Below are 23,928 nucleotides of genomic sequence, written 5' to 3'. Positions count from 1 at the left end.
AGGGGTATTGTTATGTAAAAGAAGGGGGGAGGAAGCACCATCACCTCCCCCGCATGTTGAAGGGTAGTCCGGTAAAGGATTCTGGGGGGCGTGGCCCTGTCCAAAACCTATGGAGGTGAGGGCCCAAGGCACACCCCCGAGCGGTGACCCCGGGCGAGTCCCTTGTTGATGTGCATCAACAGGACTCCCTCTACTGGTGGTTAACCCTTCCAGGACTTCAAGCAAACAGGCTGAAGCCGGATAGTTGATTAGGACCAATGCCTAAGCCAATACCGCTCATTACCTATGACCAATAAAGTTGTGGCCATTTTGATTTTGTCACGTGTCTTTATTTCCACCGGGGGAGGCGGGAACTCACCACGCAAATGCATTAAAGTCCATCTGCACTTGGATACATCCCATGCAAGCCAGCCAACAAGGTCCAGCCCAATACATTCTGCCACTTGAGGAGAACCACAAAATGGTGCCCTCACCAGGGAAGAATGTCTAAATCGGGTGAAAATGTAGATCAGGCACAGGTGGAGAGTGCAGATCTAAATCAGGAACCCTAACCCTTACCTTGAAGTGGGAATCATGGCAGGGAAATGGCCTGCTCTGAATCAGACTGGGTGTGCTGCAGCAGCAGGCGATGGATCCTTGGAGGCTGGATCTGCTGCCCCTCTGGACCCTGCTGCCTGAGGCAGTCACCTCACCTCGCCTCATGGGTGGGTCATCCATGCACTCATAGCCACCAGAGGAATTGGAGTGATGGTGTAAAGCAGCCTTCCCCCAGCCTGGTGCCCTCCCATTGCTCTGGACTATAGCTCTCATCCCCACCCCCAAGCTGGCATGGTCAGTGGTCAGGGATGATGGGAGTTGTAGTCCAAAAAATCTTGAAGGCACCAGGTTGGGGAAGGCCGAAGTGAGCCATACTTGTGGAATGCTCAGTTGATGTTTAAACAATTCAAAACTAGAAGGAAACCCAAGCATTGATAACGGTGTCTAGACAAAGCTCCATTCTCACCTGTGGGTATATGAAAACTTTATTTCTTACAGCACATAGAAGGCTAAAATATTGCAGTCCAAGGCACTCTGATCCAGAGTGGCCTTCATTCTTTTTTTTCTGTTTATGTCTGACAGTGTGCAGCTATTACTTATTACACCGTAAAGTCCACCTTGCCTCCTATGCTTTAGGTTGTACTTTAGAACAACTCTATTCTCGTTTTACAGCGATCTGATGCTACACAGGCCATGCAGTAAATCCCAGGAGGTTGTCGACACTTTCCATTTGGAATCCATCGCTTTTCAGCATCAGCTCAAGGGGGCGGGTGGGTAAGCAAAACTCTGAAGCTCCGATGACAGCAAATCAGAGTCAAGAGCGAGAGTTTAATTTGGTGTTTATGAATCAGGGAATGTTCACCACTGGTCAGTAGGATGCTGCTATCTTCGGATATCCAAACTAAACCTTATTTAAAATTCTAATCAAGTGGGGTAGGGGGTTGTAGCGCTGAATTTTTCATGAGTGCCCAAAATTTGACTCCTCTGTATTTTGCATTCATAAAGTGTTGCAATATTTTGCAAGCTCAGCCACATCAGCATTCCTGGCATTCCTCTGCTGTATCTGCGTGAATATCAATTGCCATCTCCTGTTTTTCACTGTTCACCATTTTCACAAAACATGGACACCCCATCTTTTCACTTTTCATAGTTAGGTTCTAATTTAAAACTGACAGAAATTATAAGCAACTGATCAGGCTTTTGTTTTGTTTTGTTTTATAAAAAGGAAAAAAAAGAAAGACCCAAAACGAATTGTGGATGCATAGACTTGTTCCTGAATAGATGATCAGTAGGAAGAAAAGGAATGGGTTTAAATCTGTTTTTAGTCTATTGTTATTTTAATTTTTGGAAACTCTTACATTATTGTCATCACTTTTTCTTACTGATAATTTTATTGTTTTATCTTTTTCGTAAACTGTTTAGAGGGTTTTTTTCAATCAAGTGGGGTATAAATTTTATAAAATGAATAAATGGGTATAAAACCTCAAATTTAGGGGAATTTGAAACTGGATGATGGCAAGGAGAAGAGATTGTCTTGCACTTTCTTGTTTCCTTTTTAAAGGACTACATGGGTGCCCCAAATCATTTTGTGCTATGATTTAGGACAAGCATCTTAAAAGGATGATACATGCAAAGGAGTGCTTGATTACTCAAAAGTAAGCCTCATAGAGTCCAATAGGACTGTAAGTGTAAATCAAATTCCCAATATTCTGCCTTTAGGGAGAGAGCTTGCCTGCTGGCATACAATTCCCAGCCTGGCTTGAGCCCAGACACTTGACCTTATAATTTATAAATTAAGGAAGAGATTGCTAGTATGAATCACACATTAGGAAACATTAGGAAAGCTAATGTTAACAGGCATGGGAAGGTATAATCTAAAGCCGCAGTTCTGAAAGCACAGGTAGTTGCAATGGAATTGAGTCGCCCAGTCTTTATGTGTCATGTACTGTAGATAAATGATGAGAAGCCCGTAACTTCAGTATGGCCAGTGGCAAGGGGTGAAGACAGATGTAGACCAACAATGACTGGAGCATCACACCTTTGCCACATTGGAAGCTGAATGTTGACTTTCCTATGATATTCATAGAGGATCTGTTCCACAACTGCATCATCTCTGGAAAAGTGCCTATGATTATGTCATGACTAAGGTCTTTGAGGGCAGAAACTGGAAAGTGCTGGAAGATTCTGGAAGCCTCTAGCAGGTTCACTTCTGATGCAAATATTGTTTTGAATACCCAAGGACAGATTTAGGTTTGATGAAGCCCTAAGCTACTGAAGCTGTCCTTTGTCAACAACAAATTGTCACTGTTTTTTGTGTTCAATATATGCTATTTGGTAATTTATGGACCGAACAGGTCCATACACAACACAAAACACTGTTGCTGTATGTAGGTTTTATTTTATTTGTTTTTATCTTATATTTTGGAAATGTACATTCAGTTTGTTTGTTTTTTCATTTAAATTTTTTTGGGGCCCCCAGGAGAGTGGGGCCCTAAGCTATAGCTTGTTTAGCTTATACGTAAGCTAAACTGGCACTGGGAGGGATGCAGGTGGCGCTGTGGGTTAATCCCTGCGACGGGGTGAGCTCCCATTGCTCGGTCCCTGCTCCTGCCAACCTAGCAGGTCGAAAGCATGTCAAAGTGCAAGTAGATAATTAGGCACCGCTCCGGCGGGAAGGTAAACGGCATTTCCGTACGCTGCTCTGGTTCTCCAGAAGCAGCTTAGTCATGCTGGCCACATGACCTGGAAACTGTACGCTGGCTCCCTAGGCCAATAAAGCGAGATGAGCGCCGCAACCCCAGAGTCGGCCACGACTGGATCTAATGGTCAGGGGTCCCCTTTACCTGCAAGACACTGTCAGTCAGATTATTCTATCACAGCTGTTCTCTGGGTGTTTCTCTTGTGCCCAGCCATTGGCTGTTAAACTCCGATGTCTACCAGCTTTTTGGTTGAATTATAGCTGAAGAGGTTTGAGTCGCCATCTTTCTCATTCAGTGTGACCAGTGGATGAGAGAGATTTTCAGCATGGGGGAGGCAGAGTGCATGCATTCCCCCACTAACCCCACATTCCTGGTAGAGGCTTGGTTTCAGCAGGTGGGAGAGTTTCTCTTTGGGAGCAAACTCCACATGCAATAGTTGCTTTAAGACACTGACCTACATACTGCAGGGTCTACAAGGAGAGGACATGAGAGGACACCACTTGGTATACGAAATGAGAAATTAATGAATAGAATAGAGACAATTGCTTTGAGCTGTTGCAACTTGAAGGCACTTTTCAACTTTCTTGTACTCTCCGGAGACGTCTGTTGTATATGTGCACTCGCGCGCGCACACACACACACTGAACCTGCCCCACTGTGAAACTCCTTCTATTTTGTACAATTCTATCCTGTTCTCTTGAGGTCTACAGTGTGCTTCAAAGCAGAGAATGTTTCTCTGACAGAAAGAAAACTTTAGAAAGTGGGGGGAAGTGAAGCTGCTAAAAGCTAATGTAAACGTTAATAATTAACAACTGTCTTCCCTCAATTCTATAATTCCATTTTCACATATCGTTCGCAGTTGTTTTCCCTCGCTCCCCAACCTTGCTAATATTTCCCAGATTTGCATTTTATTTTTTTTTGAACAAGCTGTTTGTGGGAACAACCAAAAGTACTTCCACACACACAATTTGAAATCAAAACAGTATCAAGATCGAACTGGAAAGTTTTTCAAAAGCTATTTAAAAAATATATATATCCCTAAGTTTATATATTATGGATGTAAGCTGTTCCTGCATGGATAAGCACTTTGGTGCAGATATGCGGTAGAAGTGATTGTCCTGTGTCCAGCTGGGATCCAATTCACTTTGCAAGAGTAATATGCGCATTCTGGAGACAAGCTAAAACTGCCAAATTCAGCCCAAAGGCTGTTCTTACACAGCAGACTTTGACTCCCAGAATGCAGCTGTCTCCTGGAAGGATTATAATATTAATGTGATAAACTCAGATCGTGCAGCGGCTGTCAATATTCCTAAGAACATACTTTGTCAAAAAGTGGAACTATTTGTTTTACTTAAAAACATGTCTGCATTCAAAATAATATATTTTATGCAGCAGAAAATTCCAAAGCGGTGTGCAAGATCGATACAAAGCAATTCAGTAAAGCTACTATGAAACAGAACACAGTAGGCAAATACAGCAGGTAGAGAAGTTGCCATCACTGAGCATCAGCTACCAGAAAACTTCTCGATGAATACATACTTTTTTAGCAGATGGGAAAAGCTTGAAGTAGGTGCCACCATGGAAAAGGCCCTGCTACAGGTTTCCACAAGCTTGCAAGTTGTGGCACATGCAGGCAGGCCTCCTCCCAAAATCTTAGTGACTAGGCAGGTTCATATAGAAAGGAGTTGCTTCAGGTGACTGCTGTTGTTTAGTTGTGTCCAACTCTTTGTGACCCCATGGACCAGAGCATGCCAGGCACTCTTGTCTTCCACTGCCTCCCACAGTTTGGTCACACTCATGCTGGCAGCTTTGAGAACATTGTCCAGCCATCTTGTCCTCTGTCCTCCCCTTCTCCTTGTGCCCTCCATCTTTCCCAACATCAGGGTCTTTTCCAGGGAGTCTTCTCATCTCATGAGGTGGCCAAAGTATTGGAGTCTCAGCTTCACGATCTGTCCTTCCAGTGAGCACTCAGGGCTGATTTCCTTAAGAATGGAGAGGTTTGATCTTCTTGCAGTCCATGGGACTCTCAAGAGTCTCCTCCAGCACCATAATTCAAAAGCACAAATTCTTTGGCAATCAGCCTTCTTTATGGTTCAGTTCTCACTTCCGTACATCACTACTGGGAAAACCATAGCTTTAACTATACGGACCTTTGTTGGCAAGGTGATGTCTCCAGGTCCCCACTTTTTTTCCTGCTTTATACACTGACAGAAGAACCTTAAACCTGGCTAAGTAGTAAATTGACAACCAGCACATTTCCAATTGTTTCTACTTCCTTCATTTCAAAGACCATTTTGGCCATCCTTTCTGCCTTCATTATTTCTGTTGCTGTCTAAGAGCTTCGTAAGCCACAGGGAATTTTATTGGCAAGCCGGCAGTATCTTTCTAGCTGCATGGGTAGGCTAAAAGTTAATCTAAATGTTGCCAATACCCCAGTGGCTATGCTGTCTTTTCTATAAACAGCACCCATTGCCCTCAATACCCGGACATCATCTCCGCAGTGGTCTTGGCTTACTCAGCCCACCTGAGATTTCAATTACTCCAGTTAAGCAGGAGTGGTCCAAGTATAATGAGACAACCTTCTTCTCTTGGATGCTGTTTTTTCCAATGTAAACCAATGTTCTAAGTACATAAATAAATAAGAACTGTCTCTGGTGCATGAAACCCTTAAGGAGAATACAGTGTTATAAGGATTTCAAGAGGGAGAAAAATGGGGCAAAGAGCAGGGACGTGGACTGTGTGAACCTCCAACCTCTGAGGGCCTGAAAAGGGGCAGATTGGGGCACACTAGGAGAAGGCTAGGACACGGGTGACGCTGTGGGTTAAACCACAGAGCCTAGGACTTGCTGATCAGAAAGTCGGCAGTTTGAATACTCGCGATGGGGTGAGCTCCCATCGCTCTGTCCCTGCTCCTGCCAACCTAGCGGTTCAAAAGCACATCAAAGTGCAAGTAGATAAAAAGGTACCACTCTGGCGGGAAGGTAAACGGCGTTTCCGTGCACTGCTCTGGTTCTCCAGAAGCGGCTTAGTCATGCTGGCCACATGACCTGGAAGCTGTACGCCAGCTCCCTCGGCCAATAAAGCGAGATGAGCGCTGCAACCCCAGAGTCGGTCACAACTGGACCTAATGGTCAGGGGTCCCTTTACCTTTACCTTAGGAGAAGGCTTGGATCTGAAGGAGCCAACACTTCTCCAGTTCTCAAAATAGGAAGGTGACTATGCCAGTCTTTGAGCTCCATAGTTTATGTCTCACCTGTAGCTTCCACACACCAAAATATCACCAGAGCTCGTCAGGGCAGTTTGTCCACCTTTAGTTTTCTCCCTTCTTCCTGGAATTTAGGACTGCAGCCTAAGGAAATGTATGTGAAACACCTTTTATGTAGACTATAAAAATGCTAAGGAATATTATCCTATGAAAATGGCACTGTTCTCTCTTTGCAGGCTGCTTCTGTGCATTGCCAAAAAAAGAGAGGGTAGTATCTCATGACAGCTACAAACGCAAATATATACATAACAGATAAGCACACACAGATGCACTGCATTTACGGCAACATTTTCATTAACTTCAATGGCAGCTTAAAAGGAGGCTTCCGGTTTCGGCCTATTATATTATTCTCCCCCAAAATAACACAGCTCACCATGGAAACAATTGCTCATGGTGAAGTCAGCTTCCTTCAGGATCCTGCCAGGAATAATACAGGATGCCTTTGTGAGTGCACAACTCAATGTGTGAGTCATTTTCTCAACTGAAATAATGCTTAGGCTGCAACCTAGAGATCTTACAATAAGCAAGCCAAGCTAGCAGACGCCTCTCGCCGGTTCTGGACAACACATTAAAAGTCAAAGACTGGCAGGTCCAATGCAAAGGTAGCTGCCAAGATGCAACTTGGGCTGCCAAGTTTTAATCTACAGATTGACACCGATTCAAAATATTTCATTCATCATTTTCCCTTCCATCCATTCATCTGTTTCTTTCATGCATCGTCACCCTGCTTTTCGTGGTTCTCCAAGCATCATGAATATACAGAGAAAATTCATCAAATACATTTAGGCTGAAATCCTGTACACACCTGCTTATGGGTGAACACCACTTTACAGAATTTAGTTCTGGATAGACATGTGTAGGACCGTGTTGTGAAGGTGAAACTAAAATCAAGCATAAACTATCAAGGAAGAAATGTTAGTTTTGGTAAAGCCTCCCAAGTCATTAAAAAAACTACACACACACAGAAAAAGAAGAAGAAGAAGAAGAAGAAGAAGAAGAAGAAGAAGAAGAAGAAGAAGAAGAAGAAGAAAAAGAAGAAGAAGAAGAGTTTGGATTTAATATCCCGCCTTTCACTCACTTTTAAGGAGTCTCAAAGCGGCTAACATTCTCCTTCCCCTTCCTCCCCCACAACAAACACTCTGTGAGGTAAGTGGGACTGAGAGACTTCAGAGAAGTGTGACTAGCCCAAGGTCACCCAGCAGCTGCATGTGGAGGAGCGGGGATGCGAACCTGGTTCCCCAGATTGCAAGACTACCGCTCTTAACCACTACACTTTACCTCTTTCTAAAAAGGTAGAAATGAGCTGGGCAGGTGAAAATTCATCAGCAGTGAGTTTTTCAGTAGAGATGCAACAGCTTTTGCACCAATTTTAACCCAACAGTGAATTCTAAGAATGCAGAAGTCATGAAGGAAGCAAAAGTTATTTTGATAAGACTGGGGAAGTTATGAAGAGGGTCAATTGTCACTAACTTTTTACCCAATGCAATTCAGAGGTTCCTATTTTGATAAGTTGATGATATGTGGGAAGAGAAAATTGATCTTTTCTGGAGGTTTTCCCTGTTTGTTCATTTTGTTGGTAAAATGTTTGGTCAGCATGATCAGAGGTAAATCGGGGAATCAACACTATTATAGTCCCGTCCCATGCATTAAAAATAAGTCCTATTGAATTCAGTGAGTCTTACTCTTATATGCACCCTTAGACCACAATCCAAATTCGCCCCCTCCTCCTGCAGGGCTGTGAAGCAGTGGGGCCACAACCACACAAGCAGCCCTGAGGATCATAGCAGCCATAATGGAAGGTGGGGAGGCAAGCCGGTGTAGCACTTGGCTCCCAATCAGTCTCAATGCTTCGGATCTTGGGATGGCTCAGCCCCACTTCCTTCTCACTCTTGGAACGCCTTGTTTCAGGGCTTTCCACTGGCCCAGGAGTCTGGGTTCCTGACTGTTCACACATCCAGCGGCCAGCAGCTAACTCCTTGAGACAGACAGCTGAGGGGACGGATGTATTTGCCTAATCCAAACTCCCCCAGCTCCACATAAGGGGAGGGCATTGGATTGCCATGCCCATATGATGTAAGCTTTTGTGGAATCCACCTCATCAGATGAATCTCTCTCTTCTCTCTCTCTTTCTCTCTCTCACACACATACATGTTGTGTGTTGGGGGTGTTGGAATGGAGGCAAGGGAGTTTTAAATGCGTAAAGAACAATGACAAAAGCAAAATAATTCAGTGACAATATATGGGACCATTAAGATACATGTATATATGTTTGTAAGCTGAACATAACATCCAGTTAGAGTGGTGCCTCGCAAGACAAAAAGAATCCGTTCCGTGAGTCTCTTCGTCTAGCGGGTTTTTTGTCTTGCGAAGCAACCCTATTAGCGGATTAGTGGATTAGCGCTATTAGCGGTTTAGCGGCTATTAGCGGCTATTAAAGGCTTAATGGATTAGCGGATTAGCTGCTAAAAGGCTATTAGCAGCTTAGTGCCTTAGAAAAAGGGGGTGGGGAGCGGAAAAAAATTGCAGGAACTCGCAAGACATTTTCGTCTTGCAAAGCAAGCCCATAGGAAATTCGTTTTGCGAAGCACCTCCAAAACGGAAAACCCTTTCGTCTAGCGGGTTTTCCGTCTTGTGAGGCATTCGTCTTACGGGGCACCACTGTATTTATTTGGATATATAGAGATTACTGGAAAAACTAATGATATGCAAACAAAAAAGGACACGGGTGGTGCTGTGGTCTAAACCACTGAGCCTAGGGCTTGCCGATCAGAAGGTCAGCAGTTCGAATCCCTGTGACAGGGTGAGCTCCCGTTGTTCAGTCCCAGCTCCTGCCAACCTAGCAGTTCGAAAGCATGTCGAAGTGCAAGTAGATAAATAGGTACCGCTCTGGCGGGAAGGTAAACGGCGTTTCCGTGCACTGCTCTGGTTTGCCAGAAGCGGCTTAGTCATGCTGGCCACATGACCTGGAAAAACTGTCTGTGGACAAACGTCAGCTCCCTCGGCCAGTAAAGCAAGATGTGAGTGTGCAACCCCAGATTCGTCCGCTACTGTACCTAATGGTCAGGGGTACCTTTACCTTTATGCAAACAAAATTCATCACATTATCCCTGCTGTCATCTCTGGAGGTGTATTTGCAACTGTTAGCAGAAATTATCTGTGCGTTCTCATTCTCTCTTCTTTCGACTGAGTTTTGCGAAAATATTTCCTTATATGGCCTGCCTTCCCACTCACTTTCTTCCTTTGCTGCAGCTGCATCTATGGGCTGCTTCTTGCATGACGTTGCTACTTGGGTGTCAGTAGCCTAGTGCAAGCAGGAGGAGGGGATCTCAGTCCTCCAAGGCAAATTGTGGCCCTTGAAGCCTCTGCAGACGGCCCTCAAGACTCTGCCTGGGCCACATCCCCACTGGCCCAGCTTTGCATCTTACTCTAGTGAGTTTACCTGGCTGGAATGTGTCCTTGGATGGTGACCACACGCCTTGCTTGTCTAGATGGAGGATGACATTTTTCTGGCCACACCCACTTTTGCTACACCCACCAATGATATGAAGCCCCTGGAAGGTTGAAATAGATCCCTCTTGGGCCTGAAAAAGGTTTCCCACCTCTGCCTGAGAAGGGTGGTTTCATCAGATATGAAGGGCACATGTGTAAACAGTACAGAAAACATAAAAATTGTTTTAAAGAGAAAATAAAAAAATGTTTAAATCAGTTGTTTTATAATTGGAGTGTAAATGTTTTACAAGGGACGCGGGTGGCGCTGTGGGTAAAAGCCTCAGCGCCTAGGGCTTGCCGATCAAAAGGTCGCGGTTCGAATCCCCGCGGCGGGGTGCGCTCCCGTTGTTCGGTCCCAGCGCCTGCCAACCTAGCAGTTCGAAAGCACTCCCGGGTGCAAGTAGATAAATAGGGACTGCTTACTAGCGGGAAGGTAAACGGCGTTTCCGTGTGCGGCTCTGGCTCGCCAGAGCAGCGATGTCACGCTGGCCACGTGACCCGGAAGTGTCTCCAGACAGCGCTGGCCCCCGGCCTCTTGAGTGAGATTGGCGCACAACCCTAGAGTCCGTCAAGACTGGCCCATACAGGCAGGGGTACCTTTACCTTTAAATGTTTTACATTTTTCAATTTTTAAAGGGAGGGGAGCCTGGCTTAAAGAAAATCTAAATTTAATACAAACTTGTTCAATCCCACACACAATTTCAAACACTGAATTGAAGAAAATATCTCAGAAAATATCTCATGCCTCTGTGGAAAATATCTGATATTTGAGCTTAAGCATTTAAAATTTCACAGTCAATTATGCAATTATGCTAATAGTTGTAGGCTTCATACAGGACCAAGAGATCATTACAGATGTAGGAATCCCAGAAATGCTTCTTTTTTTCTCACCGTGGTCATCCACCGAGTCACTGTGGTTGTTCTTTGAGGTCCTTCAGTTACCCAAGTCCTATAATGTTTTCAGTTCTCAAATTATGAATGTTTATGACTCTACAAATCAAACACCATGCACATTCACTTTCCATCTCCTTGTTGGAAAGTTGATAGCCTTCAAGGAAATGATCTTGCTTAGTATCCTTGCATGTGTACCAAGTCCCAAATAAAAATCTGCCTCTTATCTCTAAGCAGGTATCATTATCCAGAGGAAAGGGCACATAAGGATGGCATAGCTAAAAGTTTCGGATTATGCTTCTAAATTGCATATGTTTAGGCTCTGTTTAGATGCAAGCAAATATGGCAATTCTTACAGCAACCATTTAGTATGAATGCTGATTCAAGAAATATGTGAATTTCAAAATAGGAAACTTGATATAAGTTAGTGATTTAAATATTCATTTCCCCCCTCCATGGGCTTTTTAGATGGTTTGGTTCTTAAGACTGAACGTTGGTGGTTATCTTTCCTCCTCCTCGCCCTTCTCCTACTCCTTCTCTTCTCAGTTTAATCTTGAATTATATCCAAGAAAAAGCCTTTGCATCCCCCTACCTTCCCAGTGATACCTCTTTGCCCCATCCCTACTGAAATCTAAGCTGGCACCTTGATTTTCAACCAGCACAATAATCAGTCGTCAATACATGCCATTCTTATTTTACACATCTGCTTTCTTGAGGATTACCATAGCATTTAAATGCTGCTTCTGAGCATGCACAGAATCCCATTTCTTCAGTAACCTTAGACAATTTCATCCATCTGGGATTAGGGTGCTGCATGTCTCCTGAGCTCAGCCTCTCCCTTCTAACCATTATTCTAGGAATAGTAAAACATAGTCATAGAACTGTAGAGTTGTCCAACTCGTCTAGTCCAACCCCCTACAATGCAGGAACATGTAGCTGTTGGGCTATTTCACATATTGCACAGAAGCCAAGCAAGTTTCACCACCAAGTGCATACTCAAAAGGAAGCCCTGGTTCATACATTCCTGGACCCCCTTTGCTGTGTTGGCTTCTGATATGTTATCGGGCCCAAATTGAGGTGTTGACTTCTAACATATGAAGCCCTGAATGACATTGAACCCAGATACATTAAAAAAAAGGGCTTTCTATAAAAACCTTCAGGAGATGCCCTTCTGGGTTTATACCCATATGTGACCTGGGAAAGAGCCTTTTCTGTAGTGGTGCCCCAGCTATGGAGCTCCCTCCTGTAAATCTGATAGATGCCATCACCGGCTATGTTTTGACTTTCTTTATTTCTTTATTGAATTTATATACTGCCCTATGTCTGGACGTCCCAGGGTGGTTCACAGAATAATTAAACCTATTTCTGTCCTCCAGGCTTTTATCGGGAGTCAGTCTTGTAAGAGGTGAAGACAGTTGCTCTAGCATTGCCAGGGATGGATGCAATGCTGAATCATACGTTGTCTGCTATGAAACTGCTGCTTCACTGATTGTGATACTTCAGATATGACAGGCCTATAAGAACTGCTGCTGCGGCTACCACCCAGGAGGACTCCCCAGCTCAGTGCCTGAGGGCCCCAGTCCTGCCACTCAACACCTGGCCCAGGGCGGGGCCGGATGGGCTCTATAAAGGACTGCTGCTGGGCAGAGAGGGCTCCGTTTGGTTTTGGTTTTGTTTAAATTGCTGTTATTTTTTACCTATGTCATTTTAAACTGATATGAATGCTGTATTCTTAGTTTTAGATTTTGATTTATGTGGAAATTGTTTCCCATTTGGTTGTGTATTTTTTGATGTGGTTTCTTTATTGTTTATGACTTTTTTAATTATGTAAATCTTGTTACACTGTAAGCCACCTTGATCATCGTTTTTTAACTGTGGAAAGGCGGCATACCAATAAAAAATGATGATGATGATATATTTATGTATATAGACGTGAGGTGTATGGGATTAGGGGAGGGATGGTACCTATGGTGGTGGACAAGTCATGGTCCTTCTGGGGTGGCTTGTCCACCTTTGGTCCCCACTCTGAACTCAGCTCTCATCTGCAGCTCCTAGAAGCTGTCAGCATAAGACAGCAGGAACACCCTGCCAAATGGCTTTCATTGGCCGACTAAACCAGTTGAGGGTAGCCGATGGGTCTCAAGTCCTCTTTGAGTTAGGGACTTCCCCTGTATGCAAAGACAGGCTCTGGCAGCTTGAGCGGATGAGACCAATAGTAGGTCCAACAGTTAAGAAAGCAGTTGTAGAGGGAAGTGAGGGGCAGATGGGGCTCCTCAACCTGGTAAGGTAGCCCATCTAGAAGAAGGAAACCTCTGATCCTAAACCTCGGCTGTCTTGTGGGACGTCTTTGCAGGAAGAGAAGGCTAAGGAGGAAACCCTACACAAATCTGGAGTGGAGTCCCTAAGATGGTTGGACGGCGCCTTGCATGTCTCTTTCTGTCAACTCTTGCAGCCAAGTTGGTGCCAAACATATTGCTCTGATTTCCTTTGGACCTCATCACTGAGGCTGAGAAGGGGGTCTTGTTGTCTGGGCAGCCCAGGGCCACCATACACACTGCCCAGGCTTGTGTCCCAATCCTAAGGACATTACCAGGATTTCAAAGGCGGAACTGACGTTCTGGGGGGAATTTCCAAAAGGTGACCTGGATCTTCGACTAGTCAATCAATAAATCGCCTTTTTTTGGCATTTTTGCAAAAGAAGCTGAACAATATCGTCGTCTTTCTAAAATCAGCACAACAACTTTCAGGGTGTCCTTTTTGAAATATTACTTTTTGAAATATGGCAACCCTACAATCCTGATAGTTTCCCCCTACCTGAGAACGGAACTTACTCTTTAAGAGGATTGTACAAATTCAGGAAGGATAAGGCTAGCAGTGGCTAGCAGCCTCAATGGTTATGTTCTCCCTCTACTACAGGAGGCAATATTTTTTCTGAATAACAGTTGTTGGGGAATCACAAATAGGGAAAGTGCTGCTACTGCCCTTGGCTCCTGCTTGCAAGCTTCCCACAGCCATCTGGTCTGTCACTGTGAGAACTAGCAGTGCTGGAGCACAAGCTAGGTAGGTTACAGTTTGAGCCTCAAATTATGATAGAATTGTAGAGTCGGAAGAGACCAAGAGAATCATCTAGTCCAATGCCCCGCAATGCCTTTTGCCCAATGTGGGGCTCACACCCACAACCCTGATACAAGAGTCTCAGGTTCTTCTGACTGAGCTGTTAGGAGGGGCCTCAATGCACAAAAAGCAAAACTAATTCTCACATTATACAGCAAATATATCAGAAATACAGGCATCATTGCTCTGATACAGCAAAAAGAGTCTTAAGGGCCACTCCATTATTACTGACCCCATTTCTAAATCTGTGCAGAAACAGCTTGCTTTATTTATTTATTTATTTATTTATTTATATTACATGGGTGTAGCGGGGGGGGGGGGGAGGAGCAGCTGCCCCCAATCAATAAAGATCAATACAGATCTGAAGTTCTGCCCCAACAAAAGCCTGCCCCCTTTAACAAAAATCCTGGCTACGCCCATATATTTATACCCCGGCTATCCAAATTCCCTTAGGCCAGGTGTGCAGCAGCACCTGAGCCAGGTGAGCTCCCGTCTGGTCTCTCCAACTGGACACCCTCGTGTAATCCTGGACCCCGATCTAGCAGGGCCCTTCCCCGAATCCTCCCGGACGGCGCGTTCCGCGTCTCCCGGACGCGTGTGGGCGCCTGTGCGCGCGCGCCGGAGCGGCCACGTGTTCCGTCCGAGGCGTCCCATAGGAGGCGCCCGCCCGCCCACGCCGCGAACGTGTGAAGGGGGCCTTCCTTCGCTCGCTCGCTCGCTCGCGCGTCCCCCCACCCCGGGCGACCTACATTCTCGCGCAGCTGCCTTCAACCCCCGACGCCACCCCACCCTGCCGTCGCCGAGGAGGAGGAGGATGATGATGCTGCGTCGGGGCTCGGCGGCGAAGAGGTTAAGGCGGCCGCCTCCCTGTGCCCGCGCCCCTCCTTCCTCCTCCTCTTCGCGCTCCACCACCATGTAGGCAAGCGGGCCCCCTTCCCCTTTTCGCATGGAGCAGCTTCCTTGACGTCAGACCTATGAATATTGCACGAAGAAGCCGGCTGGCGAGAGCGACGGCTGGCGGCAGCGCTCGATGTAGGCAAGGCGGGCCCTTCGCCGGAGGGGAGTGCGCCGGGCACGAGGAGGCGCTGATCGCCGCCGCCGCTTTGGAGAAGGAGGCCGCCCGGCGGCTGCTGGCCGACAGGGGAGCCGGAGGACGAGCGGCAGGCCGGCCGGCCAGCGCCGGTGGTGGCTTTGCCGGTGGTGGCGGTGGCGCCGACGGCCAAGCGGGCTTCTTGCTGCTGCTGCCGCCCCGAGAGGAGGAGGTTGTGGGCTGCGCGCTGCTCCCGCACCGGGAGGTGGCCCCGGGGGGATGTGACATTAGCGCCGCCGCCGCCAGGCAGTGGGGCAGGAGAGGGGGACGGCTGCCCGGCAGCGCCGCCGCCCCGGTCGCGCACTCTCTGCCGCCCGCTCCGGCTGCGCGTCTCCTGCCCGCGCCGTCCAGCATGTCTGCGAAAGAGAGGCAGAAAAGCAAAGTGGTCAAGGAGAGCGTCACGCTGTTGCCTTGTTTTTATTTCGTCGAGGTGAGTGGGGCAGACGATGGGGAGGGGGCGCCATCCTCTCTTTTTTCGGTGGGGGTGATGGTGATGGGGAGAGGTGATGTAAGGGGGCAGGATCTGTCGCCTGCCCCACCTGGCACGCGCCAGGGTCAGCTTCCCAAAAGCAAAGAGCAGTTGTGCATTAGTGGCGTGTGTATGTAAGGTTGAGGTGGGCTGCCCGTCAACATTTAGCGTGTATGCTTTACATGGGTGGGGAGAGCCTGCTTGGCATTCCTGCCCAGAAACTGGGTCTCCTCCTGATCTCATCTTTAATCAAGGACTGGTGGGAGGGAAGAGAGGCGATGTATTTCTCTTCCCTTTGGATCACCTTAAAGAACTGTTTCCTGAAAAGCAAAAAAAAGATCAGGATGATGCATCAGGAAGCATTGGTCTGTAGGAGTGTAAACCTGGCTTGAAATTGGAGGAGGGGGCGAAACACATACACACAGAGACTTCTTCCGCTGTTTGGGAGAAATCATTCCTTTAAGGATTGAAGGAGGGTTGCAAATGAAGGGGAGATCACTTCACGTGCTCAGGATCATTCCAATAGGAGAGCAAGGTTGGGGGGAGGAAGAGGGTTGTTCTACGCGTACATGTAGTGGGCATGCATTATTTGAGAAAATTAAAATTAAGGTTGGGAACAAACGTTTTTAGATTGCTAAACAATTGGTGTTGCATTATTGTTGGCATGCACTTACATGGTGAATGTTCAGGTACATGGGAGGTGCTTGGATGCTTCCTGTTTCCATACGTGGTCCGAGGTGTGATGTGTGTGTTCGCAGAAGCAAAGCGGTTGTGTGAATGCATTTGCCTGCCACCCTTCCCCCACTGATGGCTTCAGAACTGTTATGGCTGTTCTGTGTTGTACCTTGTTAGTGTTCCACAAGCACTCATTTTGGTTCTTTTCTGACAGCGTGATGTATAGGCACTTGTGAACTGCTTCTTTTGCAAACTGGGGCACAAAAAGGGATTTCATATTTGTACGTTTCGTTGATAGCTCAGGAAATGAGCAAGCATATCCTTGGAAGACCTGAGGATATGCTGAGGGAAGAAGTGTTGGACTGAGTCAGTCTGTGTTTGCTTTAGAGATGATTGACAAGAAGACTCAGAAAAAGTTGTAGAAGTCAGCCGCCTCCCACCATCACCTGGAGAAAAGAAGCTCATCCCATCCCATCTAGACTCCCAATGATGGGCTCTGTGTTGACATAATAGGAAGTCTCTGGTCCAGGATAGCCAATAGCTGCTTCACAAAGCCTAGCTGTTGTGTCTCATTTGCAATAATCAGATGGCATATAGCAAGGTTGGCTCGCCAAATATATTGTTGGACTCCAAATCCCATCGGCCCCAGCCAATATGGCCAATGGTCAGGAATGATGGGACTTGTAGTCTAACAAAATCTGAAGGTCCACAGATGCTCCACCTTAGTCATATAGAGCGGTTAAGTTTTAGATATCTGGAATACAAGGACTGTAGAAATTATTACACTAAAGGTGTAAGGATGCAGAGACACTGAAAACTGCAGGCAAATGAGTGTTTTTAAAATGTTCCTTGGGTGCATTGTTTTATTGATCACTCAGAAAAGTGTTTATTATTTTGTTACGGGAAATGCCCTATATACTGAAGCATAAGTATATTCAGGGAAGAGTGTTCAAAGATTCCTCAAGTTCTGAAAGGGGAAGGAGGGTATGTGTGAGTTATCCCATGTAAGAAAAGTTTTAAGTCTTTCCCTAAATGTCCTCCACCTCCTTATTCTCCATAAACAAGAAATAAAAATGGAGTCATTAGCATCTGTGCCAGAGTGCTCAGATTATATTAAATGAAGAAAGCAGAAGCCTGGGGTCCTTACTCCCTCCTGGGCACGTAGCAAAGTGGGAGGAGATAGGATAATAGATGGAATGTTCTTCGTAGGCCCTTTCTGACTCTTGCAAAATTTGGCCTATATTGGGAGAGAGCAGCTATGACATCACGGTCACCATACTTTGAAAGGTATGGTCCTCCTGACACCATAGGGTAGAGTAAGGGCTGAAGCTCAGTGGTAAAACATCTGCTTTGCATGCAAAAGTACCCAGGTTCAATTCCCTGCGTCTTCAAGTAGGGCTGGGTATGTCCCCAATCTGAAACCCTTGAGAGCATCTACCAGTCAGTGTAGACAATGCTGAGCTAGATGGATCAATCTAGATGGACCAGTAGTCCGACTTGGTATGAGTCTTTGAAAATGCTCCATTGTTGATAGGGGCTCAAAGGGTGAGATGCTTAATTTTTGAATTACTAGATCACTGCTTCCACTTGGGCCTTCTTTCACTCAGCCACCTAAGCATCATCCATGGTCTTGGTTCAATCCAAAATGACAAAGTCAAGGGAGTCCAAGACTGGTTGGCTGCTTATGCCAAAGGAAAGTACTCAGAGGTTTCATATTAGTTTTGCTGAGGTAAGTGTTGCTGTTTGCTGATTTCAGAACACAACACCCTCTGAAACAGGCTGCAGAGAGCTGAGCAACATTGATTAGAAGAATCTAATGAACATATGGGGAATGGAACATTATTCATTTCATTGGAGCCGCTTCGAGCCTGGCCTTTTCAAAATCAATCCCAAAGCAGGTTACAACAGGGAAAATTCATATTGCATGCTCAACAATTAAAAAAATCTTAAAACACATCAAAAGCCATTACAACAAATCAGAATCAACTCTACTGACCAATTTAGCCAAATGCTTGTGTGAATAAATGTCTCTTTAAAGCAGATTTGCTGGACCTTTGACCCTCCAGGTGTTGCTTGAACTAAAACTTCCATCATCATTGGCTGTTGGTCCTGTTTGTTGGGGCTGATGGGAGTTGTAGTTCAGCAACATCTGGAAGGTCAAAGGTCCCCCACTGCTGCTTTCGAAGGTGCCCACAGGCTGTCAGCAACCACAGGTTCTCCAGTCTGTGAATGGAGGGCATTCCATAATCAAGGTGGCACAATTGAGACCATCCTCTCACAGGTTTCTACATACCATTCATTGGCACATGTCACATTGTTAAGGGGGTGTCTCCGCAATGTCTTAAAGTCTGGGCTGGTGTATAGGGGAGTAACCGATCCAATGGGTTTGTGGGCCCTAAGCCATGGAGGGCTTTAAATGTCAGCCCAAACACCTTTGAACTTGGCTCAGCAGCCGACTAGTAGCAAATGATGTCATTGCACTTCAAGCCCCCCACACATGGCAGCAGGGGAATGGGAAGCACTATGATGTCACGTTAATGCATTTTGTTTCTCTGTCCAGAGGAGGGAGGAGGATATGTGGGCTGGCTCTCTCCCTCTTAAATCAGTGAGTATGTGGAGGCCGCCATCGCTCCAGAAGAACCCACACAGAATCAGTCTAAAAATGGCTTTTAAAAGTCATCACTTCATTTTGTCGCCCAGGGAATAGCTCTCAGAATTGTATACAGTACAGGGAAACCAACCATTAAGACTTCACTGCACTGAACAATGAAAGAAATAAAACACACTGCTGGCTGTTAGTTCTCCAAAGCCAGCAGGAGAGGGCAAGGCAGCCCGCGGGTGTGGAGAGTGGGAGGTAAAGAATAAAATGTAAACTTGCGTGGTTTTAGGTAGCCACAGAGCATGAGGGCAACAGTGAAGAGCATGTAATAGAAATATACTTGCATGCAGAGGAGAGAACACTTTCTCAGGTGGGGCATTTGAGAAGGGGAATGTTACTCATTTTGGAATGTGGTGTGTTCAATGAGGATTCTCATGTTTGGATTTCCATGGTCTGGATGGCTCCAGACACATATCGCCCTCAGAACTGCACTGAGGTGATTTACAGTTCATGAAGTGTACAGTCTATCAGGGTTCTCACTCATGTGGATGATCTTTGAGTGCATAGGCCTCCCTCACAATAGCACCAAATGTGAGGTAAGCAGAGGGCCTCCGTAAATATGGCCTAAGACTGGTTTTAAAATGACCATAGAAAAAGAGAGCCCAGAAAAAGATGCCCATCAACAAGTTTTCATCACTTGATCTGCAAACTAAGCAGGCAGACAAATCACCTCTGGTGTCTTCTCCACTACGGTTAGATGTGTCACGTTTCTGTTTCAGTTATAGTAAGTAGTACCGCATGAGAATCTTACGAAAATTGGTGTCCTCTTTTTGGATCGGGCACACTCTTGAGCCTAAGTCTGTTGCTACCACCCATCTTCACATTCTGTTTCTGAACATACTGATGGATGGGGTTTCCTGAGGACCTGCAGACAGAAAGGATTTAGCAAACCTGAGTTATATGTGGAGCACTTTTTTTTCTAAAGGCAACTTTCAAAACTCATGCATGAATATTACATCAAACATAACACATTTAAACATCAGGCAAGGCTTTGTGGATTTGTCGGGGCAAACAAAGAACTGTTAGATGGAGGTAAGATTAATTTAGCAAAGCATAGCATCGTTTCAAGTGTGGGAGAAGGAGAGTGACATTTTCTGCTTATCTGCTGGGAATCTTTTTGTACAAAGAAGGCATACATACAGTGATATGAGCCCCTGAGGTGGCTACCAGCTCGAGGAGAGCAATGCCGAAGTTCTGTATGGTAAGCAGGGAAATTAGACTTCTTTTCTTAAAGGTCATTGATTATTCCTAGAAAGCAAAAGCAAGCCAATCGTCCAGCCTGCCAGAGGTTGTTAACAGCCAGCGTCACAGCCAGGCAAGCACTAGAGGTGTTCACATGGACATTCAACGATCGTATTATCTGTTACCCTGTGTACACCATACCTGAGCTGTGCAAAGCAACAGGTCTACACTCTTTCACGCAAACACAGTGTAGAACTGGTGCTGTTCTGGATGCCAAATAATACCACGTTTGTAAGAAATCCATCTTTTAGTGTAGCAGCACCTATACATTGGAACTTTCTTCCTCTTGACAACCTCAGTATTTAAATCTTAAATGGAGTTAGGCTTGTGTCCCAAAATCAGATGCAGAGAATCCTTAACCTCCAACAGAAAAGCCGGGCCTTCTGGCAGAGATGTGAGTTGCTTGGTGAAAGATCCAAATAGGATCTGAACTTCTTTTGAGGTTAATATTCAGAGCAGAGCTGGGGAAACCCAAAGATCTACCTGGACTGATACTTTAAGATACTTAACCTCTGCTAATGTTACAGTAGTACCTCAGGTTAAGAAGTTAGTTCATTCTGGAGGTCCATTCTTAACCTGAAACTGTTCTTAACCTGGGGTACCACTTTAGCTAATGGGGCCTCCCACTGCTGCCATGTGATTTCTGTTCTCATCCTGAAGCAAAGTTCTTAACCTGAGGTACTATTTCTGGGTTAGCCGAGTCTGTAACCTGAAGCATCTGTAACCTGAAGCATCTGTAACCCAAGGTTCCACTGTATTTGTAGATCCTACAAGCTATACAACACTTAAGTTGAATCCTGACCCCATTTAAGGCTTAAACACTGAGGTTGTCCTGGGAAAAGGGAAACAGAACGTTAGGAGACTTGCCAATGCAATTATCCAGTGTCACCACCCACATGGTCTTGACAACAAGGCTCAGAGTAAATTCAAAGGGAAGGCAAAGATAAGGGGGGAGAAGTGTTTGGTTTATAATCATGGACAAAGGATAGCATAAATTGTCTGGAAGACGCAACCCTTTGCCTCTGTGCGGCTCTTACAGTTGAGATGGTTTCAGAATTAATACAAAGGCAGACATGTTCGTGACATGAATTTAACTCTGGATGGATTCAGCCCACCAGCTTTCACTCATGTTATAATATTCTGAAGCTGCTACATTTGGAAGCCTGTTGGGAGCTCACTTTTATAAGTCTGTCAAAAATGCAACCAACCCAAGGACTACCTCATTTTATTTTATTTTATTTTATTTTAAAGCCCAAGAACATGTGACTTGCTGAAAACGTGGTGCTGGAATCAGTTTGCCAGTACTGGGGAAACTGGTGCCTAGATATACGAATATACCTTCTATTGCTTTAGTATACCCATGAGTCAGTGGCTTTTTTCATGGTATTCCCATGAACCTGGGGGGGGGGTATACACGCACACAACCACTTGCCAGGTTGCTTGGGAGAAATGCCTCTGGCCTTCTGCCGGCAGTTTCATAGCTCTAGTGTGTCACAAGAGACAGTCACTAGAGACAGGGCCTCAAATATGTGGAACATATACGTTTGGCCCCAATTCACTTTCAAACAAGATTTGAAAACTCATTTACTTCAAGCAGCCTTGAGCCGCAGTGTTGCGCTTACCATTTCAAACCATTTACATTGTTTCTGGTTTTAAAGAAATGTTTTTTTCTTAATTGCTTACGTTGATTTTATATGAGAGTTGTCCTGGTGCATTGTGATGTCCACCACTGAGAAGAGATGATGGCCCATATATCTGAGGATATGGGCTAGAAACAAAAGCAAGTTCAGGACCATATATCTGAGGATATGGGCTAGAAACAAAAGCAAGTTCAGGACCATGTATAAGAACTTTAGCGTAGGTGCAGGATCATAGCTGGAAGTCGAGCAGCTGAAGTAGATAGAGAAAATTGTCCTGGATCTACTTCCAGAGCTTTGTAATCTGGGCTAGGTGGTCAAGATCAAATATATGAAATGCTGCATCTGGTCAGTCAAAGGCTCAGTGCAATTTTCTGCAGCCATTGACTTCTAGGGAAAAGGATTTCAAGTTGCTAAGAGTTCTTTTCAGATTCCCCTGGTAAATCTGGTGGATCTCTCTTCTCAGGGCCATGAGAAGATTTCATTTGCAGATTCTTCATCCATGACAAGTATAAATGGCTCGTGTGAGACATAAGTTGCTGCTGGATTCTCTCTGATGTTAGTCATTTTATTATATTGATTTTTGTTCTATTTATATTGTTTGTGTTACAAGGTTTGCAATGATGTATTTTTATGAATTGCCATATACCAACCACCCTGGGAGCCTTCAGGTTTAAGAGAGGGATATTAAGTAATAAATAGACAAATGTTGTGCTTAGTATGAAATAAGAGCATAAGAATAGCCTTCTGGATCAGGCCACTGGCTTTTATTTCATACTAAGCACAACATTTGATAGCCCTCTCCTCCATGAATTGGTCTAATCCTTTTTTTTAAATGCTGCTGTTTTAATTGTTTAGTTTTACTGTAATGAGATGCTTCAGCTTTTATGTCTTGTTTGCAAAGTTGCCTTGGGAGGGCTTTGCCCTGCATACAGACAAAATGGTGACCTATATTACAGAGAGCCGGCCTTTATTTGACATGTCCAAGTCTAATCTAAGGACAGATAATCCTAAAAAGGGCTAGCAGGGACCTTAAATTTGTCCATCAGCGTTTAACAACTGAGGTCACCTGGTCACACTCTTCCCCCATTATTGTAGTTTGTACTGTGTTTTGTTTTTCAAATCGTAGTAATTATTTCTAAATTTTGGATTTTTACTATCAAGCTCTCTCCCACTTGATCCATCCCTATGTTGAGATCATTTGCTCTTTCTGTCTCCACAGCTGCACTTCTGCCTATGGTGCTGAACCAGCACTATAGTCCTTGTCCATGGTGCTGAACTTGCTTTTGATTGCAGCCTAGGCTCATCTAGACTTCTTCTTCTCCTGGCTCTTTCCACTGGGATAACCCAATATTTACAGCTGAATTGGAGCAAACTTCTATCAGGTTTTCTGTGGATTGATGTTTGCACCAATTCAACACTAAAGAGCGGATTTTCCCAGTCAAAGCAATGGGGAAAGCGGAAAACCACTCAGATCCGTGCTTTCTAGGCAAGTGAAAGCTGCCTGTTTCAGAGCACTGGGCCTGTTATAATTAGCCATTAAATTTGCATATCCATAGGTTAACAGAAGTTAGGCTATTCCTTTCCCAAATTAGGGCACAGCTGGGCCACCAGCCAAAACTGATGGAAGGCAACTGCACCACTGAGGCCACCTGAGCCTCAAGCAACCACAAAGGATCCAGGAGTACTCCCAAGCTACATAACCACCACTTTAGAGGGAGGGTGGAATGCTCTGTCCCATGAGACTAGGGCCCTTCAGGATTTAACCTCCTTCCATCGGGCCTGTAAGACAGAGCTATTCTGCCTGGCCTTTAATTTGAATTCAACCTGATCTTTTATTTCCCTTCTCTTCCTTACCCCTACCCTTTTATGAAGATCACCCGCTCAGAGACCCCACAGCTGGCCCAAGTAGGACCAATTCAGCCAGCTAGCCCTGGGGATTATCTAATGCTTATTTCCACTAAATTGATTTTTGAATTTTATTGTTATTCATGTTTTTATACTGTATTTTATGCTGCTTTTATAATTAAGTGTTTTAAATTTGATGTTAGCTGCCCTGAGCCCAGTTTTTGAACTGGGAAGGGCAGGGTATAAATAAATAAGAATATTTATTATTGTTATAAGAGCAAGCAACCTCACATCTATTCAGTCTAGAGAACCA

At 45.2% G+C, this 23,928-nt stretch overlaps 1 protein-coding gene across 1 annotated transcript in view; it reads left to right on the top strand.

Moving 5' to 3' along the window:
* The first annotated feature begins 14,728 nt into the window (after positions 1-14,728).
* The window catches only part of PLPPR4 (phospholipid phosphatase related 4), a 36,742-nt gene continuing 27,542 nt past the window's right edge, over positions 14,729-23,928 (top strand). Inside the window, exon 1 of the mRNA XM_083444858.1 lies at positions 14,729-15,515. Within this exon, the coding sequence (XP_083300984.1) occupies positions 14,970-15,515 (546 nt within the window). The 5' untranslated portion in view covers positions 14,729-14,969. The remainder of the gene's footprint in view (positions 15,516-23,928) is intronic.

The sequence above is a fragment of the Podarcis tiliguerta genome (genome assembly GCF_965153285.1).
Source record: "Podarcis tiliguerta genome assembly, chromosome: 6".
Classification (NCBI taxonomy): Eukaryota; Metazoa; Chordata; class Lepidosauria; order Squamata; family Lacertidae; genus Podarcis; species Podarcis tiliguerta.
Note: the sequence above shows the minus strand (reverse complement) of the source record. Positions and strands in the feature narration are given on the sequence as shown.